The 16,801-nt window shown below is 40.3% G+C and overlaps 1 protein-coding gene across 2 annotated transcripts in view; it reads right to left on the bottom strand.

The window, feature by feature from the left end:
- The window catches only part of LOC126297696 (cyclin-dependent kinase 12-like), a 313,910-nt gene that overhangs the window by 176,950 nt on the left and 120,159 nt on the right, over positions 1-16,801 (bottom strand). For both annotated transcript variants that reach the window (XM_049988818.1, XM_049988820.1), the window contains exon 2: positions 15,087-15,171. In XM_049988818.1, coding sequence (XP_049844775.1) covers positions 15,087-15,171 — 85 coding nt within the window. The remainder of the gene's footprint in view (positions 1-15,086; positions 15,172-16,801) is intronic.

Consider the following 16,801-nt stretch of genomic DNA (forward strand, 5'->3'; position numbering starts at 1 on the left):
CTTCTCAGTGCTGTCATATTTATAATGATGCTACGAAGTTACGTAACACATCCGTTTAATTCATAGTTTGTACTGAAAACTGGGGTAGCTGTTTACATTACGTCGGGACACACTATAGATAATAGTTTCCTGTGTAAGAAATGCAGTGAACTCTTTTTTTCTTAGCGTTTATTCCGTTGTGTGTCGTCCGCTGTTGTCATGATTTGACTTGACATACATATTTTATTTTAACTTTCGTGCGTTGATACCCTTCACGTGGATACAGTCGACATTTAGCCTAGGGCCCAATTCACACAGAAATGGCATGGAGCGGACGCCAGGCGGCGGGGGCGTTAGGGTCGTGCTGCGGACAGGACGTGACCAATTCGCACCGTAAGGCTAGGCGCAAATTGAGAGGCGTATTGCGCATGTGGCGCGACGCAGAGCAGCGCGCATTTTTCTAACTACACAGGTTCAAATGGGACGGCGCAAATTGCGACGCGCCGCGCCTGGGACGCGACACGCGCCTGCGCCAGCTCGGGCGGCGTTGTGTTTTGTGGCAGTTTCTCGCGCCGCGCATCGCGCGTGCCTTGTTAGCACCGTTGGAAATTTGAAGCGGGGAGCGGAATAGTAGCCCGGCCATATGCTCACATTGGAACGGCGCATATGAGCTGTGGTAGTATTGCCATACGATAAATTTTGCCTTACTGTATACTAAATTTTACTGCCTTTGGGTAGCGTTTCGTTTTTCGCCATTTAAACGCTCCAGCTTTCTTCGTTCGTACATTATACTTTTCTGTTATTTATTATATCTATATAGTTTTGTTTTGTTTTTCTTCTGTCAAGAAAAATGCATATTTCAGTAACTGGTGAGCCATTGGCCGCTGGAATTGTATCATATGACTCCGCGATGTTTTCAGATAGCAAGAAGGGACAGAGGGTAGTGAATAAGGAATTAAGGAATATTATAAAGTCATGTGATTAAGAAGCAAGGCAAGAAAGTAAAACAAGGCTATCTTCTCGTTGCCTAGTATCCTGGTGTATCTGTACGATCTTTTACAAGAATTTAGAAAGGGATAGTCTCCACAGGGGTTATCCCTTTGTGTTCCTGGTAAAAAGCGTCCAAAATATCAACTACAGAAGTCTCACTGTGATTACTTATATATGGCTGTAATAATGTAATGCGACACACTGTACTACATGCATGTGAACATCATATTTCCACTCCAATCGAGAAACAGTCGGAAAGCAGTCACAAATAACAATATTTTAATTGGTTCGCCGTGATGAGAAAAAGCGTTTCGTTGTTGCATGCACATTGTCAGCATTAGTAAAGTAATTATACAACAGCCTAAACAAATGAAAAAATTGGTCGGTATTATTACGAAAGTAAGAATATCCTAAAAGAGTGTCATGATTAGATATATTTGATTTGTTGAAATGTACTGCTAACAAAGGCAGATCTACTTTCATGACAATGATTTTCGAACTCCAGCTCACAGGGCACACATGGCTAGCTTTTGCATTCCTGTCGCGCGTTATCCTCCGCTGCTGGCAATACACTGACCATTGTTGACCACTGTTGTGCGACAGATCAGCTGTTTATTTTTCTCAATAACAAGTATTTTATTCGCGATCACACATTGTCAGTTTGGCAAGCCGTCGATGAGCAACCAGTATCTGGCATATGCCTATCATTCCGCCTGAAGGAACGCTCGTCATTATTTTAATACTGCTCAGATCAAGAGAAGGAATAAAGTCGTTTGCTAAGTTTCCATTCCAGTCGCACAGTGTAGTTAGAACTGGCAATCCATTTTTATGTGAATTTTTTACCTTTTCTCTTTGGAAGAAGCATCACAGTATGTGAGTGACGGCCTCATTTCTCTTGGTGACTAGTTTAATTGTACTTCCTTTGTCACGGTGTAATTTGCCAAACTCATCTCACAACAACTATTGCGACAGAATTTAGAAACGGAGTGCCTCATTAAACAAGTAATTGGCAATCATAGTGCTCAATAGCTTACGAAAAGCCTCATAGTGTCGGTTTGCAGTAACATAAAAGAAGAAATTTCATGTTTATTTTCATAGCAGAAAGCTCTTGTTTCGCTAGCTGTCGATAACGCTTAAAAATTGCAGTCACTGGAGTGAAATAAATAAGAAGGGAAGTATAAGTACTGATATATCACCATAAATAAGAAAATTTCGTGTGTTTAATAATTGGCAAAACATTCTCCTCCTTGTGTGTTATTATTCGCCAAACGTTCATTTCGAAGTCTCGAGCGGTTTAGGATATATGAGAGATGTTGCGAGTATTTCATTCTCGCGGGCGTGAGATCGGAAGTGAGCGCGCTACGTGAAATCCATTTTCTCGAGATCGGAGGCAGATAGAGACCTCATACCAAGTCTAAACAGAAATTCAACATTATAGCTAAATTTCATACGCAGCACGTGTAATACGCACCAAACGCAAAATCATAGAGACACTTAATTTTCGTTGCAAACCTTTTGAGTTTTGCGTAGTGTCTTACTAAAATGTGTACATCAAAATAAGAATCCGAAAGGTCGTGCTACGAATGGATTACAATAAGTCATTTTCATCGGACGAAGATACTGATGCATTGTATCTATTGTAATTCGTAAATGTTGAGCAGCGAGGAACATATTCGTTACATCCGTTATTGTTGGAAAACAGGGAAAAATTTGACACATTCTATATAATAAAAAAACTGAACATGTATCCCGCAAGTTTCCAGCGTTTTTACAGAATGTCTCAAAAGTGTTTTTATATTGCGTTAGACAAAGTGAAGGACAGCATTCAGAGAAAAGCAACGCATCTGGAATATTTTGATCACAATTCCTATTTTTCATGTGATTTTCATTTCTACAAAAGCATACAAATTGCTGATTTTATAGAGATGCTCAAAATATTAGGACACTTTGTAAGGCGTCTGGATTTTACTGACCTTGCATGAGCTTGATCCACAACGACAGTACGATACAGTACAAGATCCTCAGAAAATAATAATTATATTACATCAACAAAAGGGAATTGCAGTAATCTCATGTACCGAAAACTAACAAACCAAGATCTACCAATATATGGACAGGGGCATGAATAAACAAGTTAAAGTGAAACGTATTTTGGAGACGAACCGAGCAGGTGGTTAATGGCACCGGAAAACCCCACTTAACAAGAGAACGACGAGCTTCAGCGCAGGAAGGGATAAGGCCACAACAATAAATTATTACTTTTAACATAAATATGGCTGGGACTGAGTGTAAGTGGCTGGACGGCTTTAACAGTGTTAGTCTGCGACCTGGCAAGAAAAATGAAATTCACCTCTAACGAGAAAGTGATTGGCTGAAGCCATACTGGGCGACGCAGACGTGACACGGTGGGAGATCCTCATTATATAAAAGCATTTTGAGAACTAAAATTTCTAGACACCTCTCTCGTCTCGCGGCAGACCGCACAAGCGTGTGGAAAACAGCAAGGGTGTTAAGAGCTTTGCTTTCTGCCAAGTGTGAACGATATGCGTCACATATCGTGGCGCCAGTTAGCAAAGAGATAGTTAATTATTCCTGCGTGAATTTTTGCTAGAAAAGAAATTGTGCACGTCGCTCCAACCCTTAGCGAGTGTGCAATAGCCATTACTTCGATTAGAGAAAAATTAACATTCTACAGAATGCAGGAAAGTTGAGACTTGAGTGAATTCAGTCAAGGCCAGAGTAGGGAATTAGCGTTTCAGATCCAGCGTGGAGACAACGCCGTTGGAGATGCCCCTTCGTAAAGTATCATAGTGCATTAGGTCACAGTAAATGTTGAGCCGAGACTTTTCTCACTCCAGCTTGTGTACACTTTAACCACTGAATATCAAAATTTCGGATATTAACCACAGTCTAACATATCAGTCGCGACACTTCGCCTCTATTTTGTTGCCTACGGCGCCAGTAGCACCCCAAGCGGCCAGTAACTTAAACAGAGAGTTTGGCGCGATCGTGAAAGCGAATAGTGGTTGTTTATTTTGATTTCTACAATGGCTTTTTCTAGCAGGAGCGTTTGTAGCGCAATAAGTTGCAGCAACAACAGGAAGAAGACGCCACAGCTGTCTTTTTTTAGGGTTCCTAAGGATCCTGAGAGGTATATACCATCATGTCACTAAATTGTATCGTCAGAAATCACTTACAAACTACATGTGTATTAATGATTAATGTTTCGTTTTAGGAGCAGAAAATGGCTGGTTAATAGCAAACGAGAAGACCTTATGAAAAAAGACCCAGTTACCTGTATAATAATATTAGGTTTTGTTCGCTATATTTCGAACAAAACCAGTTCATTAACGCAGACAATAATAAACTCGTGTGGAATGCAGTACCCACACTGTTTGACATCCAAAATAAGCCACCTCAACTGACGATGAAGAGGAAAGTGACACACAGATTCGACAATCCATCTAAAGATGTAAAACAGTCTTCTGACACAGAAGCAACCAGTTCAGCTCTCCATGTATCAGTGCCAAATTCATGTGAATCGTCAACACAGACCTGCTTTGACGATGAAGTGGTTAGATTAAGTGCAGTTATTCGTGTCATACAAAATCGTAATGTTTGGTATGTATTTCATTCACTTCTGTTGTTAGTCACATACTTTTCCTTGCTTCCTTCGTGTGATGACATTATTTTGCTAGCACCTTGTTCACTGACAGATTGTTTGAAAATTATTCAAATATTTGGTTTAGCGTGAAATGTAATGTAATCAGCTCATTATAATGTTTTCAACATATTTCACCCACTATTTGGCAGTTGCTTGTCCCACTTAGAATTATATATAAAGATGAAGGTAGTACTTGTGGCTACAAGCGACAATGACAAACACAGTAGGCCTACAGAACGATAAATGAGCTGTCGATGGCTTTTGCATGTAGAGGTGCTTCTTACGTGTGAATCTGTGTGTTTATATCCTTTTGATATCAACGAGGTAAGCTGCAATTCTATCCAACGTCAAAAGAGTTACTTCACGAATGTGCTGTAGCTTGCCACTCGATTCATGGTTCTTGTCCATACTTGCGCTTATTTTAGAATTATTTTTAGAAACATATGTGCCTTCTGATACTACACAAACCCTTGGAGGAAAGAAAATAACTCAAATATTTCGCAAATTACGTAGGAAATATATGGAAAACAAACATTATGCTTACTCGCCGCTTAGAGCGCTACATCTGTCAAACGGTAACAACTTTTACAGCAGTGAGCGTCGCGACTGTTATGTTAGACTGTGATATTAACCTACCCTCACATTGAGTACACGAGAGTTTTTTCATTGGTTCAAAAAGTAAATTTATTCTCCACCAACTCAGTGCATTGACCATAACGACATCATAGATGTAATGAGCTAACGAAGATTGTAATCATTCTTTCCTGTGATAAAAATTTTTTCATGCGTAGAGATAACGTTTTTAATAGTCGTCAATTCAATATGTCCAAAAGTTAAATATTTTGTCATTGCATGTTGAAAGTAATTGAACATGATTGTTGTACATCACTTGACCCTTGAAAGCACAGTTGAGAAATTATATGTACAATAAAAAAGGTAATAGGTGTTTTGTCTTTCTAGAATAGACCCCAAACTTTCACTTTTATTAATTCATGCATTCTAGTTAAGAGACAGCAGCATTGCTAATGATTTGTGTTACAATGCACACATGATGTTAGATTACAGGGCCAGGTTCATATTTATATATAATGTCTGTTTAACATCCTAGGGTTGAGAAGATAGTTCAGATGTTTTGTCCATTTGCACGCTAAGTGGTAAGCTAAGTTTGCACACATCAGTCCACTAACTGCGCAGATACAAAGTGTGGATAACTCAGAAATTTTCCAAAATAAGATCACCCGTTAATATTTCACTGCTGTAGACAGAAATTAGCCATTACAGGGCATAGTTTACAACCACGTGATAGAGATTTCACCCTTACAGAGTGGAACAAAATATCATTTCACCCTGGAAACATGCTTCCCCTCATTGCCAATGTCAAGAACAATGGATTCCTTATGTGCACGATGCAGACAGAATCTTTCAGGGATCTTGGCATACTGGACCACGGATTGCACAAAGGCACATTCTAAACAGCTGAGTATGTCTGGCTACATATTTCATTTGACAACCCCACTACACTAAGGGCAAGGGAAAGTCATAACATCCAGAAACCATGGATTTGTCAAAGAATTGCAAAGAAGCCATGAGGTACTGGGAAAAAAAATATGCTGCAAGATAAGATTACAGTTTCCCCTATCTGGTGTGATAAAATTCTGTCACTAAAAAGAGCCAAGAAGAAAATCTTACTTGACAAGCGACAGTATACCCCAGATGAATTACGGAATTTCTAGGAACAGGTACCAAGTGAATAGCGGATTCGCATATGCGTCAGGCAAAACCAGGACAGAAAACACGATGTCCACTACACATGTTTAGTGTGACTGCAACAGGAATGTTGTTAAATTTTTTCGTTTCATCTGATTCAGCTTATGCGGACTTGTATTACAATAAACATTTTGTGTTTTGACCATTGCTGTTGCAGTTTCTCAAAATAAGATTTATATTTCTGCAATAAGTAACACAGAAGTACCCAAGTGTCTCAACAGCACAACGTTACAGCTGCGAAGTCAACATTGTTCACCGAGCGAGGTGGCGCAGTGGTTAGCACACTGGACTCGCATTCGGGAGGAAGGCGGTTCAATCCCACGCCCGGCCATCCTCATTTAGGTTTTCCGTGATTTCCCTAAATCGCTCCAGGCAATTGCCGGGTTGGTTCCTCTGAAAGGGCACGGCCGACTTCCTTCTCCGTCCTTCCGTCCTCGCAGTTTGGTCTCTTCCCCGAAAACAACCCATCCAACCTAACGGTTCAATCCCGCGCCCGGCCATCCTGATTTAGGTTTTCCGTGATTTCCCTAAATCGCTCCAGGCAATTGCCGGGTTGGTTCCTCTGAAAGGGCACCGCCGACTTCCTTTTCCGTCCTCGCACTTTGGTCTCTTCCCCGAAAACAACCCATCCAACCCAACCTCAACATTGTTCGTCCAGAAAAATAAAAGAGGAGTGTATCTTTTTAAAAAGATAAAATAAGAAAATGTGTAATAACTGTTACAAAATCATGCAAAATAACATTTTACTTCATACACACAGTTAGCATGAAGAAAGGCCAAATACAGAAGCACAAAATAGGTAAGGAAACAGGTAAGCATAAAAAAATCCAGAACAAAGAATACAGGATGGTTACAATTAAACCGATCGTGTTCCGAGTGCTGCATTTTGGGCTGTATGCATCACAGGATGCTAAACGTCGTAGGTATGTTCATTAATCGGTGGAGTATGCTTAAAAAATTAGTGCTGCCAATTCTTTCTTTAGTTAAATCAACAGAAAAATCCCATTCCCCATTCATTGACTGCTGGAAAACAAGCTATTTCTTCGACAATATGCAAACTAAAACAGTTACTGAATGTTTCGTGAATGAGACTGTCACTGTAGACAAGAAAAAATTTTGTATATGGTATATAGCTTACTCTGCCACTGGATTTACAATTGTCTATCTCTAGGTTTAAAATGAAAATAACTCTTCTACATCGACATCGATACTCTACAAATCACACTTGAGAGCCTGGCCTAGGGTTTATGAAACCACCTCCATAATAATTCTCTATTATTTCACTCTCAAACAGCGCGCAGAGAAAACGAACACCTATGTCTCTCCGTGCAAGCTCTGATTTCCCTTATTTTATTACGATTATCGTTTCTTTCTACATAGGTGGCATCAACAAAATATTTTCGCATTTGGAGGAGGAAGTTTGTGATTGAAATTTCGTGAGAAGATCCCACCGCATTGAGAAACGCCTCTGTTTTAATGATGTCCACCCCGAATCCTGTATCATGATCGTAACACTCTCTTCCCCGTTTCTCGACAATACAAAACGTCCAGCTGTTCTCTGAACTTTCTCAATGTAATCGTATCTGATAAGGATCCCACACCGCGCAGCAGTACTCCGAAAGAAAACAGACAAGAGGAGTGTAGGCGGTCTCTTTAGTAGATCTATTGCATCTTCTAAGTATTCTGCCAATAAAAAGCAGACTTTGTTTCTCCTTCCCAACAACATTCACAATGTGTTCTTTCCAATTGTAATTCCTAGGTATTTAGTTGAATTTATGGCGTTTAGATTTGACTGATTTATCGTGTAACCGCTCATGTGGATAACCTCACACTTTTCATTATTTAGGGCCAGTTGCCGATATTCACACCATACATATATTTAATCTAAATTTATTTATTTATTTATTTACACATCAAGGTCTGTTGGACCAAATTGAGGAGCAAATCTCCAAGGTCATGGAGCATGTCACTACATGAAATAACAACATAAAAGTGATAACAGATAAAAATAAAATTTTTATGAACTCGAAAAAAGTCAAGCCATAAGTTTAAGTAAACGCAATCAATAACACAACAAGAATCAGCTTAAGTTTTCAAGGAACTCCTCGACAGAATAGAAGGAGTGACATATGAGGAAACTCTTCAATTTCGATTTGAAAGCGCTAAGATTTTTGAATTCTAGTGGTAGCTTATTGAAAATAGCTGCAGCAGTATACTGCACATCTTTCTGGACAAGAGTTAAGGAAGTCAAATACAAATGCAAGTTTGATTTCTGCCTAGTATTAACTGAGTGAAAGCAGCTTATTTTTGGGAATAAGCTAACACTGTTAACAAGAAATTACAGTAAGGAAAATATATATTGAGAGGCCAATGCCAAAATACCCTGACACGTGAACAGGGATCGGGAAGAGGTTAGTGAACTCACACCACTTATTGCCCGAATCGCCCGTTTCTGAACCAAAAATATCCTTTCAGAATGGGAAGAGATATAATATCGTACGACATAATCGAATGAAAATAAGCAAAGTAGACTAATTTCCGTGTCGAACGATCACTCACTTCAGATACCGTTTGAATAGTAAAAATAGCAGCATTAGGTTCTTGAACAAGATCCTGAAGGTGAGCTTTCTACGACAGTTTACTGTCTATCTGAACATCTAGAAATTGAACTGTTCAGTTTCACTAATCATATGCCCATTCTGTGAAATTAAAACGTCAGGTTTTGTTGTATTGTGTGTTAGAAACTGTAGAAACTGAGCCTTACTGTGATTTAGCGTTAGTTCATTTTTTACAAGCCATCAACTTATGTCGTGAACTGCACTATTTGAAACTGAGCCAACGTTGCACACAACATCCGTTACTACCAAGCTAGTGTCATCAGCAAACAGAAATATTTTAGAGTTACCCATAATACGAGGGGGCATATCATTTATATAATTAAGGAACGGGAGTGGCCCCAACATTGATACCTGGGGCACCCCCCCCCCCCCCCCCCCCCCCCACTTGACCGTACTCCACTCAGACCCCTCGTCTCGTCACAGCCATTCTCAACACTGTGACTTACGACCTTTTGCTGTCTTTTGCTAAAGGGAGAGGTGAACCAATTGTGAGCTACTCCCCGTATTCCGTAATGGTCCAACTTCTGGAGCAATATTTTGTGGTCAAGAGAATCAGACGCATTAGTTATATGAAACAATATGCCGAGCGTCCGAAACCTGTTGTTTAGTCCATCCAGTACCTCACAGACAAAAGAGAATATAGTATTTTCAGTTATTAAACGACTTCTAGAGCCGAACTGTACATTTGGTAGCAAATCGTGTGACATAAAATGATCAATTATCCTTATATACACAGCCTTCTCAATAACTTTAGCGAACACTGATGGCATAGTAATAGGTCTAAAATTGTCTAAATTATGCCTTTCACCCTTTTTATAAAGCGACTTTACTACTGAGCACTTAAATCGTTCAGGAAACTGACCATTCCTAAAGGAAAATTACAAATATTTCTAAAAACAGGGCTAACATGTGCAGCATAGTACTTTAATATTCTGCTAGGCACTCCATGGTATCCATGAGAGTCCTTAGCTTTCAGTAATTTAATTATTGACTCAATCTCCCCCTTTTCTGTATCACAGAGGAGTATTTAGGACATCAATCTCAGAAAGGCATTTGCCAAAAGAGTTACATGATTCCCTGCAGAAACTCAATTTTTATTTAAGTGACCGGGAATGCTCTGAAAACGATTGTTAAATGGTGCACATATACCTGATTTCTCAGTAACAGAAATATTTTTACTACGAATTGACTTTATATCATCGACCTTGTGCTGCTGACCAGACACTTCCTTCACATCTGACCATTTGGTTTTAATTTTACCCTGTGAATTAGCTATTCTATTTGAATAGCACAAACTCTTTGCCTTCCTCATAACATTTGTAATGTGCTACTGTAGATGATTGTGGCTACTTCTAACATTTTGATATAATTCCCGCTTTGTTCTACATGAACCCGGGCAGTCTATTACTGCAAGTACCCAGTTTAGAACGTTCTAATGGAAAGCAACTCTCAAAGAGCAAAATAAATGTGTTGATGAAAGCATTATATTTATCATCTATGTTATCGGCACTATAAACATCCTGCCACTTTTGTTCCTTGACGAGGTTTAAAAACTCTCTATTGATGTTGGATTCACTTTCCTACATAGTTTGTAATTATATGTGACATTTGAGTACAAAAGCCTTTTAGTGTTAAAATTTGTGCATCATGGTCTGAAAGGCAATTCACCCTTTTACTAACAGAATGTCCGTCTGGTAATGAAGAATGAATAAAATCATTGTCTATGGCTGCGCTACTGTTCCTCTGCACCCTAGCTGGAAAAAACACAATCTGTATCAGATCATATGAATTTTCGAGATCTACCAACATCCTTTTTCTTGCACCATCATATACAAAATTTATATTGAAGTCACCACATACAACTAATTTCTGGTACTTCCTATAAAATGAATCAAGAACCCTCTCTAGCTTGAGCAGAAATGCTCTGAAGTCAGAGAAGTCAACAACAATTAGAAGTTTAGTTTTTCTAAATTCAACTGCCCGTGAACAACATTCAAATATCTGTTCAGTGCAGTGCCGTGATACATCTATGGACTCAAATGGAATAGTGTTTTTTTTACGTACGTAGCCACTCCACCGCCCCGCAAGGAAGTCCTTGAAAAACAGCCAGCTAATCAGTATCCTGGTAAAGGAAGCCTCTGAATTGTCAAATTATTCAAGTGGTGCTCCGACATACCAATAATTTCAGAGTCAATATCTATAAGCAGTTCGCTAACTTATCTCTAATACCTCTTATATTTTGATAAAATATGCCAATTCCTTCTCTACTTTGAAACATTATGTCCTCTGAAGGTGAGCCTTCCTTTAAGCAGGTATGCCTAACAGCTAACTTCAGTCTAAAAAAGGTGCAGCTCTAACACCAACTACTACAGGAATGTTTTCATGAGTGATCCCACCACCATCCACTACACTGTCACCTATACGCTTTGCCAGCCTCCCCTTCCCATACCTATTGAGGTGCTGGCCATGCCTAGTGAAACCCGATCTAGTGATAGACTCAACTGGCACCACTGAAATGTGACCCATGGCCCCTGCCATCAGTGCCTTCTCTAGCCCCATGACAATGCGCATAACTGCCGCATTAAGATGAGGCCGATGATGACGCTGAACCAGTAGCACGAAATGCACATTAGTGCCACCAGTTTGAGTAGCTATCTTTACCAGGTCACCATCTACATCATATTCCCCGTCCCTATCAAGACCGTTCCCTGCTCCACCCACTAATACTACCCGATCCTCCTTCGTAAAATTCCTACATAACTCCCCTATGTTAACAGCCACCTGAGCCAAGACTGCACTTGCCTTCACAATGCTGGTGACCTGCTACTCACTCTCCAACACTTCCTGCAACTGCTGGCCCACGCCTCTACCGTGCGAACTACCTAGCAGCAGAACATTCTTCTTTCTGTTAGACTTTGCCTCTGACCTAGGCCTCCTAACTGCTGAGGGTTGTTCCCTACACCTACAGCCAGAAGAGGCTCCTTTCCACTAAACTCTGACACTTGGTCAAATCTATTGCATATACGCAAAGTATAACTGTCTGAATATCTCCTCCTCCTAGTTGCCTTCTTGCCAACTGCTAATTCCCATTCCCCAGCACCCTTCACCCTCCTCAACTTATCTAGATCCTTCTTTGCGTGTTGTAACTGCTCCTGGAGCAGATCTTATGCTGCTCCTACTCTATCAACTTAGTTCTACTACAGATTCTGCATTCCCAGGAGAGGATCTCGCTAGAATGCCCACTGGCTTCCCCACTGCACTCCCCCCAATGAAAATACTTTGAACAAATCCCACACCGTAACCCACTACTCACAAACTTACGACGGAGTCCACACTTCTCACTCATGGTAAAATTTTGCAGTTACTGAAAAAAACTAAGTTACCTTAATTCAGTTACACCAGTAGAACTATTTATAGGACTAACAATAGCGGTCTCGAAATTCTCTGTCTATGAAGAAAGCAACTACTTGTATTACTACTACTAAACCAGAGCTAATACCAATACCAACAAGACTTCACAAAATGATTAGCTAAAGCGAAAAATTCAAGCGGTCACTGGAACACTCACCGAAGTTAAAACACTGAATGAAAACTTTACTGAAATATTTCACTAGAAACAAAAAGAAACGTCAGTTGAAAACTAAAGCACGAAATTTACTAAACGACTTCTTCGCACGGAAAGCTCTAAAAAAACACACCGAGTGAACGTTTCCAAAAGTTTATTAAATCGTTATTTCACCACAAAAAGCACCGAACACCGCTGAAAACTATTAAATTTAATAACAGGATAACAGTGCACAAATAACTTCGTCAGTACTTAGCTTTATAACCGTTATATAAATCGTTTTGTAATTGGTTTTCATCTTCTGGTGACTTTACTAGACGATAAACGAGAGCACCATTAATTAAGTGATTTAAGTAGCTTCGCTACTCCGAGGATGTATACCTCTAAGTTACTCATGTTGGCAGTTGTTCTTGATTCGAAATATGCAATATTTACTTCGTCTTCTTTGGTGAAAGAATTTCAGAAGCCTTAGCAGTATGGACGGTAAATAGAATACGAAAAGAACCAGAAGTTCAGAGTTCAAAAAAGGTGTGAAACCGATCTAGAATGGGCGTGCGCAGCGAACGAAACAAACAACTTTATGCTGAACAAACTAAGAGCAGTCGGCAGTGGAACTGCAACGAGTGGCCACGCAAATAAGGACGAGTTCGGCCGAGCGAGACCGAGACAGGATGGGAACGGGACCGGGGCTGGAACGAGACCGGCCGACGTGCCGTTGCGGGAACGAGATCGACCGTTTCCCGTTCCCGGGAACTATAAGTAGAAAGCCGCGACCGAAGTGAACTATGAAAGACCGTTCCTTAGAATTCGTTCATCACTCGTTCCGTTCATCTTGATGAACCGTTCCTTTGTACCCGTTAGTTCGCGAACGACCCATCTCTACATCCTACAACTCTATCAAACAGTGCCAAGATGAATAACTGCTTGCATAAGGGCCAGAGGTGGATCAACGCGTTATTGACTTGCTCAATTTGTGAAGCTGTTTCTCTTGAATAAATCATCTATTTTTTCTGAAATTGTAATCTTTTTTTGTGTCTTAGAGGGTATACTGAAAAACAGTTCCTACAAATATGAGCAGTTACGTAAATGGTTTTCTCATTGAAATACCCGTCGAAAGTAATTGTGCTGGGAGCGTTCAATTTATTTATTTATTTATTTAAATTCACTTGATTTTGTTATGTGCCCAGACAACCACCTAAACAGGGGAAAGACGATACGGCAGTGTGCTTCGACAATTGAGAATATTCATTAGGGTCAAGACGTAAGCTGGTATGAAGTACAAAGGCTTAGACTTGTCATGTGACTCCATGCCGTCGATTTTCGTGTCTGTTATGACGGTACGAAGATAAGAACAGCACAACACCCAATCCCAGAGCAGAGGAAATATCCGACCTGGCTGGGAATCGATCTCGCGTCCCTCAGGTTAGCAACCTATTGCGCTGATCCCGCAGCTACTGAGGCTGTAATCTCAGATTATTTGAAAATATGTGGTTAGCTAGATTCCACTCAGAGATAAATATAAGATCAGGCATTTTGTCTACGTTTATTACACGTCCACCTACCAACTCTATTTTCTGCAATGCCCGATCCTGATACTTTGAACACATTACCAAACAGAGTGGTGGTGCCCCTGACAGAAATACTGCATATGATTTTTAAAAAACAAAAAAAGGAAACGTTTGTAGCTAGCATAGTGATGAAAGACTGTGAGGAGTTCAGCTGCTAAAACTTTTACAGAGAAAAATAAATACTATTTACTCTTCTTTATTTGAATATTGAATCAAGTGTATTTAATGTACTTAACTGATGTTTGGCGGGCCAGAGTGGCCGAGCGGTTCTAGGCGCAACAGTCTGGAACCGCGCGCCCGCTACGGTCGCAGGTTCGGATCCTGCCTCGGGCATGGATGTGTGTGATGTCCTTAGGTTAGTTAGGTTTAAGTAGTTCTAAGTTCTAGGGGACTGATGACCTCAGAAGTTAAGTCCCATAGTGCTCAGAGCCATTTGAACCATTTGAAGTTACCTCACTATTCCTTAATGTCTGTAATTATTGATGTTTATTTAGAAGCCTCAAGGATTCAGCTTCAGGGGCAAATAATTTGGGGGGGGGGGGGGAGAAGAGTGTAGATGTACGATACAACCACAAATATATCATCTGAACATGGGAAAACTGCTCATCTATTCATCACGGGATACGAAAATAACTCAGCTGACATGCCAGGCTTGTATATAAGTTTTCTATATCTAACTCAGATTGTTCCAAAAGTGTGGGAGGTGTGTTTGAACGGGAACCAGGTCGGAATTTTAACATTAGTTTGACCTAAATGCAAAAATACAAACAAATATCGTTTACTACAGAGCGCAGAAACACATTTTGCGATCCGTAAGTATACTTTTTCTCGAGTCTGATCAGCTTTTGTTTCGATATCAAGCTTGCAACGAAGATGAGTAGCCACTTTGATCATGTAAGATTATTCATTTTTCGATGCCAGGAATAAACACTTACCTGTCGAGGGAGCTGGCGTCGGATTCCGTCCAGACTTCCCGTATGGTGCGAAGAACCCGGGAGAGAGTGGGACATCCGCCTCTACCTGTAACACACAACACATATTGCTTACATTTAATGTATTTAATGCAAAATAATTTTCATTGGCCAGATTTTGTGCATGTTACTTGTATTAAAATGACTGCTGAAAATGTAACTAAGCTTCATTTTCATCCCTCTCCGTCTTCAACTACCGAGCTATTTAGCAGCTTAGTTGAGACACTGGACTCCTATCCTTGAATCACCTTTAATGACATCGTCGTCGACGGAATGTTAAACTCTGATGTTCCATCCTTTTTATTCACAAGGAACGGTGTTCAAATCACGGTCTGGCTATCCTGACTTAAGTGTGCCAATGTTTATCTAAGTTACTTTAGGTGGACGGGGGGGGGATGTTGCTTAAATAAGAAGCCATTTATTAACTGATCATTGTTTATTCGTTTTTGTAATTAGTCTTTAATGATTTGAACGTCGTCAGGATGTCAAAGAGAAAAACTTCCTTCCTTTCACGACCTTAGTTGTTTAAATTTTTAATGTGAATGGAAATTTCTCGAAGACGCAGTCTCACAGATATGACAACTACTTTTCTGTAGTATAAGTATGTTCATACTACAGGATTCTTTAACTGTTTTCAGCAACATGTACGTTGAACTTTCTACTTCTTAGAGTAAGTTTCACATAACGTTGACAAAACTCCACTTTGCAGCGCCAGTCCTGAAGATGATCTGCATTCAGCTCGAAACCAGTTGTCGGTAAATAAAAAGTTCTGATCTGGACGCTTTTTGTTTATTTAGTACTCCTTAGAGCTTTAGAGCACACTTCTCATGACGTTACACGTTTCTTTTGTTTGAAAGAAACCTGTCTGCTAAATTTAAACTACTCATTATAGCTTGTTGGTACTGTGTATAAGGAGCAAGATGAAGTGACAACATACGTTGCACGGACTGAATGACGAACGTTGTTAGCGCCGATAATTTTGTTGAATAAAATTCAGCAAGAAAATCTACTTCGTAGGTTTTAACGATCGATCAATTTCTTAAGCAATATTAACAAGTGTGAGTAATCTTTCATTCTGAAGTAGTCAAGAAAATGTAAGGCGTTTGGGACACGTGCAGTATGGCTACATGGGTATAACAAATATCACATACGAGAAAGACTGGTGAAGATTCACGACAATTTTTTGTTCGTGTGTCATGAAACAAAGACATGCGCAAAATCTAAAGAAAACCGCTCCGGATTGGAATGTGACCGCGTAGATCACAATCGGAGGGCTATGATTCGAAAGATGACAGCTATTTCACTTCTTTCGAAGGATGGCGCCCATTTCACTTCACAGTCTGAAGCCCTGCACATCTCTCGTTACGCCGAATTGTGGTATCACGCATCGATATCACCCTACCGGCGTCAAAGTTGGCAATGGAACTGGAAGTTTCCGTGAGACGCTGATAGAGGCTGCGCGGGATTTGGCGGAACACACGCTGTGCGTCCGCTGAGCCACGCCTCCAGCGGCTCCATACTACGAGTGCGCCTGTGCCACTACGATATTCACTATGTGATAAACAGTGTCCAGACACCTGGCTGAAAATAACTTAAAAGTTCGTGGCGCCCTTCATCGGTATTGCTAGAATTCAATATGGCGTTGGCCCACCCTTAGCCTTGCTGACGGCTTCCACTCT

This window comes from Schistocerca gregaria, chromosome X (genome assembly GCF_023897955.1).
Source record: "Schistocerca gregaria isolate iqSchGreg1 chromosome X, iqSchGreg1.2, whole genome shotgun sequence".
Taxonomy (NCBI): domain Eukaryota; kingdom Metazoa; phylum Arthropoda; class Insecta; order Orthoptera; family Acrididae; genus Schistocerca; species Schistocerca gregaria.